We start from the raw sequence: 19,340 nt of genomic DNA, 5'->3' as shown, positions 1-19,340 counted from the left end.
GCCGCGGAGTAATACATTTCGCTTTGTTTACGTCTACTTTGTTCTAAGGCTGGAAAGACTTTAGTTTAAAATACAGCGTGAGTTAGAAGTTTTGGTCAGTATTTCGTTTGTTAAATATGCGACATGAACGAATAGTAAAAATTATCATTTAAAACAATTAAAAGTACTCATATAAGTATCATTTTTTTTTCTTTTTAATTTCAATGATGAAACCAAAGTATTAACTTTCAAAACAGGGAAATCAAAGAATACAAAATTCACTTCTGAACGTACCTGGATATTTAAAACCTTCAATAGAAAACTAGTAGCTAAGCTTTTTTTCTATTTGTTTGTTATTAGACTATCTTTTATATTCAAACAATTATTCTAGACTTGTTAAAAGCCCTTATAAATGCGACTTATTAGTAAAATAAATAAATAAATAAACATAGTTTAAAATTTACGGGAATATCTGAAAATCCATTCAACCAATAAAACTGCAGGAAGTCTGGGTCATCGTCTACCATAGCAGGCCACCAAGGATATCCATCCACTCGGGCCCATACTATCGAGCCTGCTGTATATTCATTATGAATCATATCTTCCTCTTCTAACGCACTTGGCAAATCTTCTGGACAAGAACAGCTATTACGGGTTTCATCTACGCAAAAGAAAGAAAGAAAAAAGGTCACCACAATTTTCATAATAAATAATTTAAAATGTAGAAGATACATGTATTGATCAAAAATTTCACTTTTTACTTATTACAAAAGAAAACAAGAAAAAAAAAGGGTATGACGAAAACAAAATTATTATTTTTTTCTATACCAAAAGTATAAAAGCCGTAGCAGGATAGTATGTACTTATATTGCTAGCTTTCTTTATAATTCATTTGATAAGTTCTACCATTACGGCATTAGAAAACAGAAATCCAGAAATTGGAACGAAGCTGTTAGTGCCAAATATAGAAGGAGGAAGGGAGAAAGTAGAGCAGGTGACTAGTTGATACTTGGGTACTATTATTAGTGAGTACATGAAGCGTGAACATGAAATAAAATCAAGGATAGGAAATAGCGAAATAAGAGAAGTTTAATTTGTGGGTTCTTGAACAAAAAAGTTAAGAAAAAGACATAAAATGTTTCGTGTACCGTACTGTACTCTATGGGGCAGAAACAAGGACCTTACGCAAAAATGATAAAAAGTAGAAGTTTGAGAAATGTAGGCGTGAAGGAGAGTTATTTGGGTCGAATGCGAAACGAATGAGAAAGTATCAGACATGAGAGAGGAGAAAAGAACAATTTTAAAATGTAATTAAAAAAAAATAACTCGAAGTGGCCACATTTGTTGAGTAGTTATTAAAAAGAAAATTCTTACATGAAGACGAAGAGGTTAGTTGAGGACAAAGGTGCACTGAAATTTCTGGTCTGCGGCAATTGACCTGCCAATAATGACAGAATACATAAGAAATGAAAAGTGGCAATCAAAGGAATGGAGAAAGATTAATACATAACACCCATACTCTGAGCGGGATTCGAAGTTACGAGACAGGTCTTGCGATCGCCAGTAGGGATGTACCGATATATCGGTATCGGTGATATCGGCCAATTTTGGGAGTATCGGTATTAGTATCGGCAAATGAACACCGATATTTACCGATACGTTTTTCGAACTATTTTCAATTTGTTTAATATTAACAGTGACACTTATATTTCATCGATTTCTTTATGCACGCGCCTTTGATTTGCACTACTCGTACTTAACTGATATTTTTAGTCCCTCCATGCCAAAATACTGGTGAAGAAAAGCCAAAGGTCCTCAGTCAGGATCATGGGCACCCGAAGAAAATTTTCTAGGGAGGATCCATTCCATGGTTGCTATATTACTCTGGTATTTAATATACGTGGTTTGCTATATTACGTATACATTTTCGTGATCCAGGGGGAGGGGCGGGTTTCACCCTGACCTCCCCTTCGGGCGCCCATGGTCAGGATAGCAGGCCCGTCATTTGAATTCCAAACGAGACAGAGGTTTCGATTCAGAAGAAAATGCAATGGAAGAAACTCACAATACGCTCACTTTGTCATTTTCTCCTACTTACTGGTTAAAAACAATTAGTTCTAAAGTTAAGTAGTTTTATCATTTTCGACTTCGCTTAAATAACCTTCTTGTTCTTTTTATGGTATACAAAGGAAAACCTGGTTCACCACGCATAATTTTTTAACGATAGTATCCGTTTACATTATATGTATGCAGGGGCGGCGATTATGAGGGCAGAAGGGGGCATTTCCCCCACTTTTTTGAAGTGACACCTTAATGTATATAGTTTCATTTAGAAATGTAAAGTATGTGTATGTATTAATAGTTCGTAGAAAAAAAAATATGGTGCCAAATAATATTTGCCGTGGCGTGAGTACATATTGTTATTTGTCTTTCCGTGCAGTTAAGAAAGCTACATGAATTGCGTTTTAATTGCCACGGAAAATGGCCCAAAAATTAACCTTTTGGAGCGCAATAATTCCAGCGTATTTTCATTTCTTCTTACAAGGGCTCCATATGTTAGTCAGCCGCTTTGAAACTAATCGAGAGAACATTTCGCAAAACAAGAAAAGTTTCTCACAAGTTATTCTTTAATTGCACAAAAGTTGAAAGTTCCTAAAATGTCTTTTCTTCTTTCTAATAGTAAGGAATATTGATTAAAAAGAGAGTAATAAGAATTAACTTCTAACTTTTTCATTGTTTTGCCTACAGAATTTATGATATTCCGCAGTTACAAATTAGTAGTGAAAGGAAAAAATCTTCTTTTACTAGCAGATACAACAATGCCCTTTTCGTAGACGCAGCAAAGCCCTTTTCATTACTTTTATCTTTGAAAGAAAACCAGAAAGAAACAGTTGAGAATTCTCGAAAAGCACTGCCAGAACGAATATAAAAAGAATTAATTTTTTCGAAATTTATTTGAAATTGGTGGTGAATGTTAAGAACGCTTTTTAGAATCGAACATTAAAGTCAACTACGAAAGGAGCTGGAAATGCTCAATCAAAATCTTTCTGTTCGTAAGTATGATTCCTTTTGAATAAGAACTAGTATTTACAAGATCTAATAAAATTTTCATTAATAACAAGTATGTTTTGTTTCGCACTGTAGAGTTGTGGCAGACTTCCAAGTTATGGGAACTCAGTACTGAAACCGGAAGTAGTACATGTACGTATTGCATCTGAAATGAAATGAAATGAAAAAAAAAAAAAAAAAATCAGTTGACGTCCCACGTTTGTCTCTTCGGTTAAGGGAGACGATGATTAAGGCAGATGAATGATGAAGAAGAATTGGGGGAATGAAAATGTGGGGGAAACGGGAGTACTCGAGAAAACCCACGAACACGACGTTGTCTAATACAAATTTACTTGGCCGGGAATCGAACCTGGGACCCCACGCACCAAGGTAAACACTACCACTAACGTATTACTTCTGGCTTCAACAGAAGCATAAGCATGGAGATGAAACTTTTTTTCTTGGGACGCTGAATCCATATCGAAAAACTGTTCTTCGCTATCTATGCTTTTGACTCCCTGAGAATTAATATTGAAACACGAGGTAGTATACTGTAACTTTAATTTCAATAGAAGTAAAAGACCTGAAATTAATCTTTCTCTGCATCCTGAATCTATATCATAAAATTATCTCTTGCTACCTACTACAATTTTTGCATAATAGGATCAATATTGAAACTGGGAATGGTAGATTTCTAATGCTTTTGATTTTAGTGAGACAGAACTTATTCTTGTAACGCTGAATCCTTCTCAGTATCTAAGGCGATGAGTGTTGATATCGAAAATCGTGAAGTCAACAGTTTGAAAGGAATGTTGGAAGGAAATGGAATGTATATAAAAATAAAATTTCTCATTATTTCTTATCATTCTTGCAATGATATTGGTCAACAGATAGACGAACATAGCCGTTCAACAACACCTTCCATACTTATGCAAGTTTGGAAATCTAAAGGTGGAATGATTCTCTTTGCAAATCTCCCTCCCCCCTATTCTCTATAAGAGTTCAGATTATTAATGGAGTGTGTGTAATAAGTTACACAGACTACACTAATCGAATAGAGTGAACGAGTATCACGGAATCACTGGTTTTACGGTATTATCGCATAGAGATACGTATACGTATAATGATAATATAAATTTTGAGTTGTGCAAGTTTTGCACCATATCATGGAGAGTAAATAATTGCGTTTCAATTCTTTTGTGTATTTTATTTATCCCTTAGCTCAATTACTAGCGCTGTTAACTTTGTAGCGGAACGTCTATCAGCTAGTGAGACTGAGTTCGTTTATCCCTATTCTATCGTCTTTTATCTCATTTTTTTTTTGTTTTTTTTTTTTGAAGTACTATCGTGTAAAAATAAATAAATAAAATCCGATCAACCATTTATTGACGAAATTAAATCAAACCGAAGTGAATTTCTGTTAGCTAATTTTGATTTGTATTTCAAGTCAAAATATTAAATTTTCTTATGTGCGATTGACACAATACGGCCTTTAAAAAGAATAAATAAATAATATGAAAAAAATAATAATACTTTTCTTGAATAGAACTATATGCAGGAGATCCATCAAGAATACATCTGGAATCACGTGGAAAGACAATATTAACATGGAAGACCCTAACCTGTAACTGTATATACACACACACACACCTCTGACGACATGCTAATATTATCACCATCCATATTAACTGAGGTTAAGACAACAACAAATATATATTAATTCTAATGTAAAAGCTCAAAACATGTGCAAAACAAAGAATATTTTTGAAAAAGATTATTAATAGCTGACATTTACAGTCTTTATAATTTTATTACGACACTGAACTAAAATACGTAGTTGATCAATAAAGAAAATGAATTTATTCAATTATACATCTTGTTATGTTTTGATCCTATTAAAAGTTAGTACCTTTATCCAGCAATTAAAATAATGACGTTAACACATAAATTTGAGATATGAGATGCATTTAGCAAGCTTTTACCAACCGATGAGTGTGCACGTTTGCACTGAAACTGTATTAGGATCAAAATAAAACAAGATTTTTTTTTTTTGAGTAAATTCATTTTTTTTATTGAGTTGAAATTCTTTTATTTCTCCACCTAATTTTCTGTCCTTACGTTGCCCATCAACTGGATGATTTTAAGAATAGTGTTATTTGGTGTTACAAGGTTGAATAATAGTAAACAAAGGACGGACTTTACCCAGACACAACCTCAGATTTATCAAAAATTTCATTCGAGCACACTTATAAAATTAGTAAGGTACAAATATTTTATCAGATTGAAGAAATACACATGAATCATTTCATGTCTGAACCAGAGATCCGTTTAACACAGATAAAAGGACATCCCGAAGATTCTTCGTTATACTTAACCTTACAACACCAAACATATCTCTATTCTCAAAATCATCCAGTTCATGAGCTTAATGTAAATAATGAAGTGGACTACAACACATAGAAGTGCTTCCAGTTAGTTACACAATGCTTTTCTGTCTTTGGCCATTTATCACTTATATTCTTAAAATTAGTCACGTTTTGAGTTGTACAGATAGAAACCTGATTTTGAGTCTAAAAGCAAATGAATTATGGTAATTCAAAATTATAAATTTTCACGTACGTTTTTCGGTAATAATGACTGATAAACAAGATATATCAACATTAAGCTATTACAGTAATGTATAAAAGAAAAATTAAAATTTTCATTTATACATGTTTACAAATTGAATTATTAATTATGTGATATCATTGTTCGTTTAAATTATATAATTAATAAAGCTACCCATAAACATTGTGGAAAGTTTCCTTCGTACCAAAAGTAACTATATAATTCCTTCAATAAAAGAAGAAAAGAAAAAAGAAAGTGAGAGAAAGGGGGAGGAAGAAAAAGGAACTAGAAATGTTAAAATGAAGAGGGAAATATATTTTGGCTACACTGGCGTTTCTGGAAACAGGATATAAAATATGGAGGAGGTTATTTGTTCGTATAAATGTTTATTTCTATATTTTTCAGTAATCTAGTAGGTGCAAAATTTTCAGTGATGAATAGAAATTGCATATAATCAAGCTCTATTATGCTAAAACAAGATCATTTATTATAAATTAAGGATAACTATTTACTGGACTATACAGGAAACTTTTGGACACAAACTAGTACGTAAGAAGGATCTGCTGAAGATTATAGCCAGGTAGTTGAAACTATTCTCCCAAGAATAATCTACGCGTAGACTGATTAGTATATATATTCTTTCATTTGTTATGTGAGGCGCACAAAATTAACTTTGATGGTTCTTGTTACTTTCACTCAATAACGATTTTAGTGAATTTCTAGTTGAGAAATTATATTTATTCTAATATGCGTGCTTGTTGCTTTTCAGAACAATGAACAATTACAGAAAGCTATTAATTAACTTCCAGGTTATAAATCTTCATGTCCCCAATGACAGTCAAACGATTAGCTGCACTAAATATTTCGGATAACGATCCGGTTATCCTTTATCAGTAGAACAAGGCTTATCAAATCATGTCGGTTAGCCAGTCATATTATTTTCTTGCTTCAACTTTAGGTGAAATTCCTTAACGAGGAAAATATTAATAACGTAAGATTCCTCAGTGTCGTATACGCAATCACTTATTAAAAAAAAAATCATTTACCACAGAACTCAATAACGTCCATGTTTAAAATATTCACGCACTAAACTAATTAAATATTTGTTAAGATTCTCAAGGCGTTTACAGTCTGTAAAATAAATAATCCTGGATAAATGTAACTGAAATTTCGAGCACTTCAAACAAACAACCACTGATATGTTGTTTTTTCTGAGAGCCAATGCTGCCAATTCCAACCACAGACTTTATCATTGATTATGAAAATTTCTAAAAATTTGGTGATTAAATGTATAACGAAATACTGTTTTCTAGAAACTCACAAATATCGTTAAAAAGAATAAAGTAAGTTTTTTAAACTTAATTTTTACGTATGAAATTTGTGATACTACCCCAAACTACTTACGTAGTTTGACTGTCATTGGGAACGTAAAAATTACTAACTTTGAAGTTAATTTAAATAAATGTTCCTTACGTTCTATACGTAATTAATATTTACCTTTATTCATATGACAATACCACACTGTAGGTATGTCAGTCGGATCTACAGTGTCCTTTAAGTATCGCCATTTCTTACATTCTTCTCTACTGCACTGAACCCAGATCCCTACATTTCTCTTCTTCTGAAGCCAGAGAAGATATTTCTTTTGGGATTTGCAATCTGCGGGTTCTTCCTCGCTGTCAGACCTAGAATTCGCCATAGAAGACATATGTTTCAAACTACTTTTCTTTTTAGGTTCCTTGGTCATGGTGTGAGGGAAAGGTTTGGTTGCTTTGGGCTTATTAGGAGCACTGACAGATGTACTGGAAGAGGATGACGGCGAGTCAACACCAATGGGAGTGACTTTCATTTGAGGAACGGTTTTGGGTTTCGAGGATCCTGTGGGAAATTAACAATAACATTAGACTAACCAAAAAAGCTAAAAAATCATTATCATGTAACAAGGAGAATGTGTAGCACATCATTATACATAGTTTGTGTCACTATTTGGGAAACACAAACAATCTGCTAGTTAACTTGAGTATTTTGCTACATTAACAGCACATAATTAAACAATTTCTTCAAGCAAAATATAAACTGTCACATATTAGCAAAGAACGACTTACAGTATGCAGCCAAACAGTTCTGAAATTCGCGTACGGATTGCGCGCAAGTGCAATGTGGTATGAACTGTAAGCGTCACATGTATGCTTAGTTGAGTGTGGACTAGCGTAGTGTGAAGTTGGCACGAAGATAATACAGACTCATAACAGAGGAGGTGTTTATTGTCGAGTTCTATATCCGCTCATATGGTGTGGGACAGCTCTCACTGTAGGGGATGAGCGCGCACGTCTACTATATTGCTCTGGAGCTATGACATATGAAGATGAAGATTTTTTCAGCAACATATGCTTCAGTAATGAAAGCTATGTGTACCTTGATCACTACATCAATCGGCAATTGATTATTGACCTATTCTTGCATGATTTGTGATTTTGTAGCACTAAAAAGTTGTCGGTACAACAACAATGGATGCAACAAGACGGAGCTATTGTCAACACTTGGTACGGATTTTCCATATCCTTCTCACTTCCCGGACTTAAATGCTTACATACGGGGTATACTGAAGGAAGGAATTTTCCAAACAGATATCCCATATCACTATACTGGAGTTAAGTGAGAACTTTCCATCATTTATTTTGTTGTTCCAGCAATCTGTGTTCACTAACATGTTCATCGATTTACAGAGCCGCTGATTAATGAAGAGGTATGCGACGTAATGGTACATATTTTGAACATATGATGTACAGACGTAATTCCTCTTAAATTTATAATATATGTTGAGTAACATTTGATAACATTTCTTACGTTTCGTTATGTTGTACAGCAAATAAATAAATAAATAAATATCAATGACGTAAATTCAGTACTGTTTGTTTTGACGCATACTATACTTCTTAGCGACACAAAGTTCGTTTTTCGAACTTTCTCGAAAACTCTACATGAGAATTTATCCTCAAGCCTGTTATGACTGTATCTCATAGAAGAGAATATGAAAGGTAAGGGGAAAAAACAAGGCATGTCCATGTGTGTGCTTCAACGGGTGCTTTGGCCTATCTGTTGATGACTCTTGTTACTATTTGACTGTATATGCCATGCATGCGTAGATGTTGAAATATCAATGTAAAAAGGACAAAGATTTGACTAACCCTATTCATTTGTAGGCGGTTTTCAATATTAAAACGCCGTTTTCTCGAAAATGCACTTTCGTGACATTCCTTCTTTTTTTCCCCTTACCCTTTATATATGCTCTCTATCGTCTTGCTAGTACGAGAGTGATTCAGAAAGTAATGCCTAAAAGTCCACTGCTTGGCCAATAGTACTGCAAACATTCTGAACCGTTATTAATGCACTGATATTTACGCTATAGAATGCCACTTGTTTCACCTTCCTATCTGTTCTCGTTCCAGCGTAATGGAGCAATCCATGGCATCCAGTAGTGATGTCCGGTTGAAACAGAGGGCTCTCATTGAATTTCTGACTGCGGAAGGTTGTGCGTCCAGAAACATTCATCGCCGGATACACCATTACGACTCCGAAACGAAGCGTCAGTCAATGAAACACCGCCACACGTCCTTTTTTTTTTTTTTTTTTAAACCAAAGTTGTCCCATCCGCTGGCGAAGTGCTGTTAACATTCCGCCTATAATCCGGATCTTGCGCCCTCTGACTTTGGCTCTTCCTCAAAGTTAAGGATCATCTTAAGGGCCACCGCTGCAGTTGTGACGCGGAGGTGGAAACAGTAGTTCGGCAATGGTGTCGTCAGCAGCCACCACAATTCTTCGCCGACGGCATGAAAAACCTTGTTTCGTGTTGGCGCAAGTGTGTTCCCCGTAATGGGGACTATGTTGAAAAAATGATGCCACCATCTGTAGCTGACATTGCAAGCTTTCCACTGATACTTGATATCGGTGCTATTTGTTAAACATAAATAAAGGTATCACCTTGAAGGCATTACTTTCTGAATCAACCTCGTATCATAATGTAGAGCTTAATGAGAAATACATATTTCAGATTCAGTTTCGCCTCAATAAGTGGCATGATTTTTATATGACATCAATTTTTATGTTTACAAATTAATTGTTCCTTCTTCATTTTCTCGAAAACTACGCACGAGGTTTTACAATCACATGTATCATTGTTTTCAGCTCACTAAGATCTATCGATTGATATATATATATATCATCTTTGAATATTTTCTCCCTACTAAATGCTAATAATATTGTAGAGTTAATTTAATAAAAACTTGGTTACCCTTGTATATTTATCGTATGAAAATTTTCAGGATCTGTTCTCGTTCCTTCATCGGTCACGATGAACTGAGCAAAAACTAACGCCAAAACAAAAGACAATTTTCAGAGGATAAAAATACAAGCATAATAAAGTATTTTTAAAAATTAAATTATTACCATATTACATTTACGAGACAGCCAATCCGTAATTTTATCTTCTCGTTTTACTCTCTCTCTCTCTTTTTTTTAAATAAGTACTTTTTTTTTTAAAAAAAAAGAAAATACAAGCTATAACATCCCTTATATTTTATATCAAACCTAAGATAATCGTAACGGAAGAAAATCGTAGATCTCCCTCCCACAAACCATTATAAAACAGTTAATCGACTGCTACTAGAACACTGAGTGTAGGTCCTGCCTTCCACGGTGTGCCATCATTGAAATCGCAATCGAAGACAGCCATCCTGAATGTAGGTCAATTTTAGAAGTAAAGAACAGTGGAAGGTAAAATGATAAATTAATTAAGATCAGATTTTAACAGGGAACTTGTTTTCCTTGTTCTTAGCATATACAAGGCCTATCTAAAAAGTATCCGACCTTGAATTTTCCTGTGTGCCATAGTGATGTTAGTGCACAATGAAAGGAGACACTATAATACGCATGCTTGATTGTTTTCTTTCTTTCTTCGCGTTCGAGTATGCCAGTCACTGCCTGCTGGGTGCCGAGTGACGTTCTGTTGTATGTATTCGTCAGATTTTTATTTCTCTCACTATGACTGAACGAACTGAGCAAATTATAGTTAATATAATAAAATGTCCAATATCTCGGAATCTCTTAAGGTAAGAGACATGAAATTCGGTATTTGGACTCCTCATTTAAGATACTTAGACACACATTTCAACATTTTTGATATTTGCCCTTGAAGGGAAGAAAAAAGTCGGGTAGAAAAAACAGAGTGGGGAAAAGCTGTATTGATATATTCCAGTATCCACTCTATACTATACCCAATATGTCCATAAGAACAGACAAATGGGAAGAAAGTTTAGTGTGTCCATTGCCAAAGTCTGGAAATAAAAGCACAATACAAAACTTCAGACCTATAGCTATATTATCTCCTTTTGCCAAAATTCTTGAGAGTATTTTATATACACGAATTCTGAATCACGTTAAACCAGCTATTATCAATACATCAACATGGTTTCTTACGCAATGGATCTACTGCAACAAACCTAGCAGTTGTAACAAATTTTATAGCAGCGGAGTTAGACAAAGGCGACCAGACGTAGACGTTATTTATACCGACTTCAGCAAGGCATTCGCTATCGTGGATCATGATGTTCTAGTGGCGAAATTAGCAAGCCTAAACTTTACAAAGTCGGCAATAGAATATATTGTGTCGTATTTATGTAATCGGAAACAATCTGTCCTATACAAGGGATGTATCACTGAAAAGTCTCCTACTCTGTCTGGGGTTCCTCAAGGATCTCATCTGGGTCCTCTGCTATTTCTCCTACTTATTAATGATATTCCGCTTTTTATTGAAAACTCTGAGATTCTCCTATTCGTTGATGATCTCAAATTATATTCTAGAATTAATTCAACTGAAGACTGCATAAAACTACAACAAGACCTACAACGAGTTCAAACATGGTGCGATGACAACAAATTAATAATAAATGTATCTAAGTGTAAATTCCTTTCTTTTACGAGAAAAAGAAATCCCATCACCTTTGACTATACACTGAAAGAGACCAAACTGTCTAGGCCAAGTTCTGTTCAATCAACACATAAATATGGTAACAAACAGCGCATATAGAAACTTAGGTTTAATGTACAGAATAGGGAAAGACTTTTTCCGTAAGACAACGTTAGCAACACTTTATTTTACATATGTTAGATCAAAATTAGAATGTTGTTCTACTATATGGACCCCCAATAATAAAAAATATTCTCAAGAAATAGAAAGCATTCAAACAAAATTCTTGAAAATGCTTACATACAAAAAAACTAGTTTTTATCCCAAATATTTTTCCTACAGTGATCTGGTAAACAACTTTAATTTTCAAACTTTAGAAAAAAGAAGATGGATGTTGGACTTGTTATTCTTATACAAGTTATTAAATAAGATTGATTGTATGGAGTTGGTCTCTAAGATATCACTGCAAATTCCCACTTCCAAAGCCAGAGTAGAGACTACAGGTACATTTTATTGTGCGAAAGCTAGAAGCAATATATTATTTAAATCCCCTATGTAGAGGCTATGTATGTTATATAATGACATTGTAAATAAGCTTGATAAAGTGGATATATTTAGTTTATCAGAAAACAGGTTCCGATCATATGTGAAACAAAAATTTCCTATAGAAATAAATAAGAATTTTATGTATGTAACATTTACTGTATGTACACAACATTATAATTGGGCATTAAGCCTGTTGTGTTGTATATTAAATAAAATAAATAAATAGTTACGGTAAAAGACATGGAATTTGGCACTTAAACTTTTCATTTAAAATAATTAAAAATCTGTTACAGCGTTTCTTGATATTTCCCCTACAAGGAAGAAAAGATCGTGGAAGAAAAAAATAGTCGGGGTTGAAAGTGTTAAAATAAGAGGTCAATATCTCGAAATCTCTTAAGGTTAGAAACATGAAATTTGGTATTTAGGCTCTTAATTTAAAATAATTAAGACGTGTTTCAGCGTTTATTGATGTTTCCCTTACAAGAGAAGGAGGGAAGGAAAAATGTGGGGACTATAATTGTTAAAATAACATGGCCATATCTCGAAATCCTTAAGAGTAGAAACACATCTCAAATATAGAAGTGAAGACAAATCACAAAAATAAGTTGAATCCATTGAAAAAAAAAAAAAATTAATGACATTGAAAGAGTAAAGGAGTGATGCTTCTTCTATGTTATATTTTATTAGCAACATTTGATAAAACAGGATATAATAGGGAACAAATTAAGGTCAATAATAATAATAATAATAATAATAATAATAATAATAATAATAATAATAATAACAACAACAACAACAACAACGGTAATTGGAAAGACTATGTTATGACGAAGAGGATCATGGGGAAATGAAATGATTGAGAACTTTACTATTGTAATAAATGCCTAGCTACTGAAGAAGAGTATTTATAATAATATTATGTGCAAATAACAATAACCTGTTAGATTTTAGCTAATAGAGAGAAAAAAAAAAAAGAAAGAAAAGAAAGATGTAGACAGTACCTTTTATGGACCCAACTGTTCGGTCAGATTTTAACTTCTTGCGCTGCATATCCTCACTGTCTGTTTTACTCTTGTAAAAAGTAAATTCTTTTCCTTTCAAATTAGGAAATAACTTTCTTTTTCGAACCGATGACGACTTCTGTACTGGCAGCGACACGCTGGAAGAAATGAAAAAACAATTATGAATTAAGATCAGTCTAGCACTTCTGAGCTGTTGTACATATACAAACTCAACATTCTTTCACATTTTTAGAAATAATAGACAAAAAAATAAACTAAAATGATCTTACATTTCTCTTCATAAATTTTAGTACTTTTGGTAAAACAGGTATTGTTCTTTGCGTAGTAGTTTGTTGCCAAAACTCTATACAATAAAACTTTCGTATAACAGACACCTACAGGAATGTAATATATATATATATATATATATATAGGTAAAAATGTCTATGTAACACAATGTCCATCTCGGCCTCCTAATCGAGTTACGGACGTCCAAAAGGGTGGGATCTGGCAAAACGACAAGAGATAGAAGGGCGGTGTTAGGCGGCCCACACAGACTTAAATGGACTATACAAAGATACTAAGATTAGATGTGTACAAGAAGAGCGCAAGGACATACATCCTCTCACCTCACTTTGCCCTCATAACGTCCGCGGCATGCTTCGCATCCTTTGGGGAATCCCTTGCGCTCGTCTTGTACATATCTAATCTTAGTATCTTTGGATAGTCCATGTTGAGAGTCTGTGTGGGCCGCCTAACACCGCCCTTCTATCTCTTGTTTGGCCAGAATTAGCCTTCAAAGTTCATTTTTCCACCCTTTTGGACGTCCGTAACTCGGTTAGGAGGCCGAGATGGACATTGTGTTACATAGACATTTTTACTTGTTCATCTGTAGAATCACCTCCACAACCTTTCTTTATACCCTGTATATATAAAACTTAAGGTTCTACTCAAATAAGGTGGCCACAAAGTCCCGTTACCCTTGATTATAAATGCTAATGTAAGGTTTTCCATTGTTTCAGATTGTGTGAACGATGGCTAATACTTCCAGTTGCAGTATTGAAGAACGTGTTATTGCAAGTTGTTGGGTGTATACCCACTACGAAGCCCAGACCTCATCTCCTGTGATAATGTGCTATGGGGATTTATAAAGGGCATTGTTGCACAAAACCGTTACGATACCACTGCTGAACCGACAAAAGCAGTGAAACAAGTTTTCGCTCAAGTTACAACTGCAATGCTCCGCAAAATGCCGCACAGAACCTGACGGCGTATTATCCTTTATCATGAGAATGACGGTCGACAGACTGATCCTTTGGATACTTAATGTTTCCTATCTCAATAAAACTTCTTGAAAAAATTGTAGTTCATGTCATTCAGTTATTTCCGTACGTTTAGTGGTTTATGCTACTTATTTTCAGGGGTAACGGGACTTTATGGCCACCCTGTACATATTATTTTGTCCCTGTTTAAAATGCCTTAATGTACTTGAATGCTATTAAAATGTTTGACTCATATTTGTTAAAATTAACTACAACCACTAATCATTTTCATGTTCTCTGAGAATCTTAATAGGATGATTTCCTGATATAATTTCGATAACCAATTCTACTCCCATCGACTGCCGGACACTATTTGAAGAATGCAGACTTTACAATATTTTTACATGGTATTTAACTTAGTTCTTTTCAATGCAAACACTATTATCAACAGTTACATTTTATTACTATAGGTGACCATCTATATACGCTATCTTAAAACTTGGGAGATAAAAGTTATACATAAATAAAACAAGAATTTTAGGAATGATCCAAAAAATGGATCAAAAGCTACAAAATTTTTGAACGGCCCCTAAATCGAGTTTTTGTATTTTCTACGGAATAAGCACATCATACTGAGTTAAGTGATAGTTTGGGTTTGGCTACACTATATGTACTTCTCCAGATATAAGACCTACAAGAAAATTTTTGATTGAAATATATTGGATCTTTTGATCTAATAATAATAGATACAATTACAAATTGTACCTTAGATAGTGTGTGTAAATAGTTGAGTCTAAGATTGTTTTGTTCATGAATAACTGTTATCTCCAAGTTTTAAGTTAAGCGATCACACGGAAAGTATTAGATTTTGGTCCATCTTTACGCGACATCGTTTACACTGCATAAAGTAGAGTACAAAATCAGATAATTAGATACTGGCTTAATAATTACTGCTATCAGATATGGTTATCTTTAACCTTTCGTACTGATGTGCTATACGTACAAATTTTACAGAATAGATTGCACTCTACGCTACGAATGAAGTACAAAATTAAACGTGTACACTTAGAAAGAAAAATTACTCGTTTGAGTGTATTCTTGTTATTAATAAACGCAAAATGACAAAAACAGACTCAGACCCACAGTAGAATTGGTTGTCAATTTTACTGATATTGACACACCTAAAACATGTTATCAAATTTTTAGATTACGCTTAAAATTCAGTTATCTTCCGCTTTCCATTTCATTACAAGAGATAGTCTATTTTGTTGAAAAAGATATTGATCTTGCATCATATTTTAATTATGCGCAATCTATTAGAAATGAATCTTTAACAAATATCAACACATTCTTATACTCAAGAGAAAAATAGGTACGGTTTCAAAATGAGGTTATGTGTAAGGGCTCATTATACAATTTAGAAAATTTCTTACACTTAAAAACTGACAAAAGGAAATCAATTGTAATTATGTCGAAACAGACGTATGCCTCCGGAATTCTAAACATAGCTAAGAATGCAGTTTCGTTTCACATCCACACAACTCATTGCCATAAAAACGGTACAATCGACAACTGATTCCTCTCTACTGCTGACTGATTCTGAAAAAATACAAGCACTTTGCCTCCTCATTATTCATGGCCTTCCAAAAGCGCACATGCCCGACACTCCCCTTCGTCCGATGTCCGGTTTCAACTATCCAGCTTACTTATTATCCAAATGGCTATACAAAAAAAACTTAATGATTACGTGTACAACAGAGCTTTCAAATATGCAGTTAAAAATAGCCTTGATGTTAAACAACAATTGTCAGCACTTGTAAATGGTAATGCTATTTTGCTTGTATCCATAGGCGTTGTTGATATGTACCAGTTCATACCGCTGGAACTTACTATCAATAGCACACGATCTTGGTTATTACAAAATAGTGCATCTGCCTATGAAATTTATTTTCTATTACAACTTCTTGAGATCTGCTTGAAAAATATTACTTTTCTCAGAACAACGGTCTAGTCATGGGGAACACATCTCCGATACTGTGAAACATTGTTTTAAATCAGACAGAAACGTCTATTTTACAACAGGATACATTTAAGTATATTAGATGTTATCGTTATGCCGATAACGTTTCACTACTTTTATGTGCTGAAAATACTTTCTTAAATATTTGAACAGTTTAATAATCAGCATCCTAGGTTGAAGTTCATTCTCGAACGTGAATCTGATAACTCTTCTTTTTTTTAGACTTACTGGTTACCCGAGCATATGATAAATTTAACAGTCAGTTAATCACCACTATACGAGGCTAATATTTGGAAGAATTTCTTTCGTAAGACATTACAAATTTGTGATCTTCCAAGTGATCTTAATGATGAAATACAGTTTTTATATCAAATAGGACAACAGAACGGTTATAAGTTGCGTACCTTACAAAAATGGTTTAATGAAATACGTAGATCGGTATCAGTTCGTAAAAGAGCTATTCTCAAAGAAACAAAAACTTGGATAGGAATTTCGTATTTTCCACAATTATGGACAAAAATTCAACATATTTTTGCAAAACATAACATATCTGCTTCCATTCCAGAGTCCCTTCAAAAAGCATCTCACTAGCTTTCAAAGTTACTTTATTGATCCATTAAATAAGTCGGGTATTTATTGTGGTCAGTGTAAATGTGATTTTCCATATATAGCTCAAACGCTCGAATTAAAGAACACATTAGACAATCAAAAAGTCACAAGAAGAGGGTATGTCGGAACTGTCAGTTTGCCTAAAGCAACATACACATAATATAAAACAGGTTAATGTATTAGGATCAGGAAAAACAAAGAAACAACGAGGGATGAAAGGACAATTTTTTATTCATAAATATATATCGGCTTTAATTTGGATTCTAGCAACACTGATAAAATCTGGCTACCTACATTTCATATGTATTTTGGTTCTGGTAACAGTGACGTAGTATAGACACCAAGTTCCTTTAAAGCCCAACTCTTGCTTTCTTCCGTTGTGTTTTGCGAAGAAAAAAATCGCCCATTTTGACATGCCAAACTGGCTGAGGTTAAAAATGTGATGCAGCGTTCGCGAGGAGATTATCAGTGTACTCTCAGATTTCATATAAAGTGCTCAGAGAGCGACAAAGAGATTCACTTTTGTGCATATAATGTTCACAGTGTTCAGAAATTGGAGGAGCCAGATAAAGATAAGCGCATAATGTGCTGTACATGGTTGCACTTAATTGTTGACAAACCATGGAATCGCAGAGCTAGACCGTGCTTTCTTCACTTATAAAGCGTGGTTTCACCTTAGTAGCTACGTGATCAGTCAAAACACTTGAATTTGGTCAACTGAAAAACCACATGTATTACACGAAACCCCCTTACACTCTAACAAAATTGGAGTTTAGTGTGCCATATCACATCGTTATATAGTGAGCCCTATTTTCTTTGAAATTACAATGAACAGTGTTGTGTACCAAGATATCACTACACAGTTCATTGCGGTTCTTGACAAGCATGAACTGTTTGCTGGTTCCAGCAGGATAGTGCCACATGCCACACATCTAGCGACACCACGTTTCTTGCGCCAGATTTTTGATGAGCGTATCATCTCTAAAGGATTACGGCACTCAGTTCACCCGTTTTGATGTCCACTGATTTCTTCTTGTGGGGTTACCTTAAAGGTAAGGTCTATAACAACAGGCAACACACCTGAAGGAACTAAAAATGAACATAAAAAATGAAATTAACATCAACACACACGTGCTCCACAAAGTGGCTTCAAACATGCTAAAAAGAGTACGTACTTCCATTACTGAATGGGGCAACCATTTTGAGCATATGTTGGGAAAACATGCACGTGTTGTGATACTATATAATACTATATAAAATAGTGTTAAGTAGTATTAAATAATATCGTCTGCTTTTTATAATTTTGATGTACCCAACTATTGGATCACCCATTAATAATCAGTACGTGAGAGTTGTATTGCAACTCGAGCCTTTATAGTGCTAAAACGGCATTGTAAATCTCTTTTAAGCTTTATTGCGGATTTTCATAAAACTTCATATTCGCAGCAGTTCAATTTGTATTAAAATGTAGAACAGACTTTGGCGGGAAAAAAAGCTTCTAATGTGTTTTCTTAACATTACGGAAAAGCATCACTAACCATATAATGTTAAATAATAATTACTAGATTTTCACATATGACAGATGCAAATGTTCACAAAAAATGTAATTAAAATAATGTAAGTGTTGATTCAAGAGTTTTGCTAACTAATGTTTAAAATTACCTAATATTTAACACAGTCTATATCATTTTCAAGAGTGCACTCTACTCTTTTTATCTTTATGTTGAATTTTACTCTTCAACGTGAACTGAAAAGTACATTGAATCTACACTTATAGAAGATTTGGTATTAAAGAAATCGTTTGTTTGATTTTATTTCTCATAAAATATAGTGTCTTAGCCATAAACAATCAAAATATAAGCAGAACTCTAAGATTTAACAGAAAATTATACAAAGAAAATTTGAAACAAAACAATGTTAGCAAAATAAGAAAACTGTATTGAAATTTCGGTAATATAATGTTTGATGCCTTTTCACGTTGGAGAAAAATTGTTGTCTAAGCTCAAGAAGTAGAAAGATTTACTTATAGTTAATTTCGAGAAGTCTTAACTTTCACGTATACTTTTTCCTCTTTATTATTCTTTTACTTTTCAACTTTTACTTCTTCAAGACGCAGAAGTCAGTTCATAAAAATTCTAGTTTTACTCACATTGGAAGAGGAAACCTGCGAGACGGTCAGTAGGAAAATTAAAAGAAAACATAGGATTCACATCTGACTGTGAAATGTTTTATTTAGTCTATTGTCACTTCTAAGCATTAAAGACGCTAAATTAAAATATTTCAATTTTATTTCGATCTCATGA

At 33.8% G+C, this 19,340-nt stretch overlaps 1 protein-coding gene across 3 annotated transcripts in view; it reads right to left on the bottom strand.

Annotated features, from left to right (window-relative positions):
- LOC145671277 (uncharacterized) overlaps window positions 1-19,340 on the bottom strand; it is a 92,322-nt gene that overhangs the window by 30,039 nt on the left and 42,943 nt on the right. For all 3 annotated transcript variants that reach the window (XM_081740220.1, XM_081740221.1, XM_081740222.1), the window contains 3 exons: window positions 13,147-13,304; window positions 7,132-7,512; window positions 444-640 (listed from right to left, as the gene is read on the bottom strand). In XM_081740220.1, the coding sequence (XP_081596346.1) occupies window positions 444-640; window positions 7,132-7,512; window positions 13,147-13,304 (736 nt within the window). The remainder of the gene's footprint in view (window positions 1-443; window positions 641-7,131; window positions 7,513-13,146; window positions 13,305-19,340) is intronic.

This window comes from Thermobia domestica, chromosome 15, assembly GCF_964235325.1.
Source record: "Thermobia domestica chromosome 15, izTheDome1.hap1.1, whole genome shotgun sequence".
In the NCBI taxonomy this organism is placed as follows: Eukaryota; Metazoa; Arthropoda; class Insecta; order Zygentoma; family Lepismatidae; genus Thermobia; species Thermobia domestica.
Note: the sequence above shows the minus strand (reverse complement) of the source record. Positions and strands in the feature narration are given on the sequence as shown.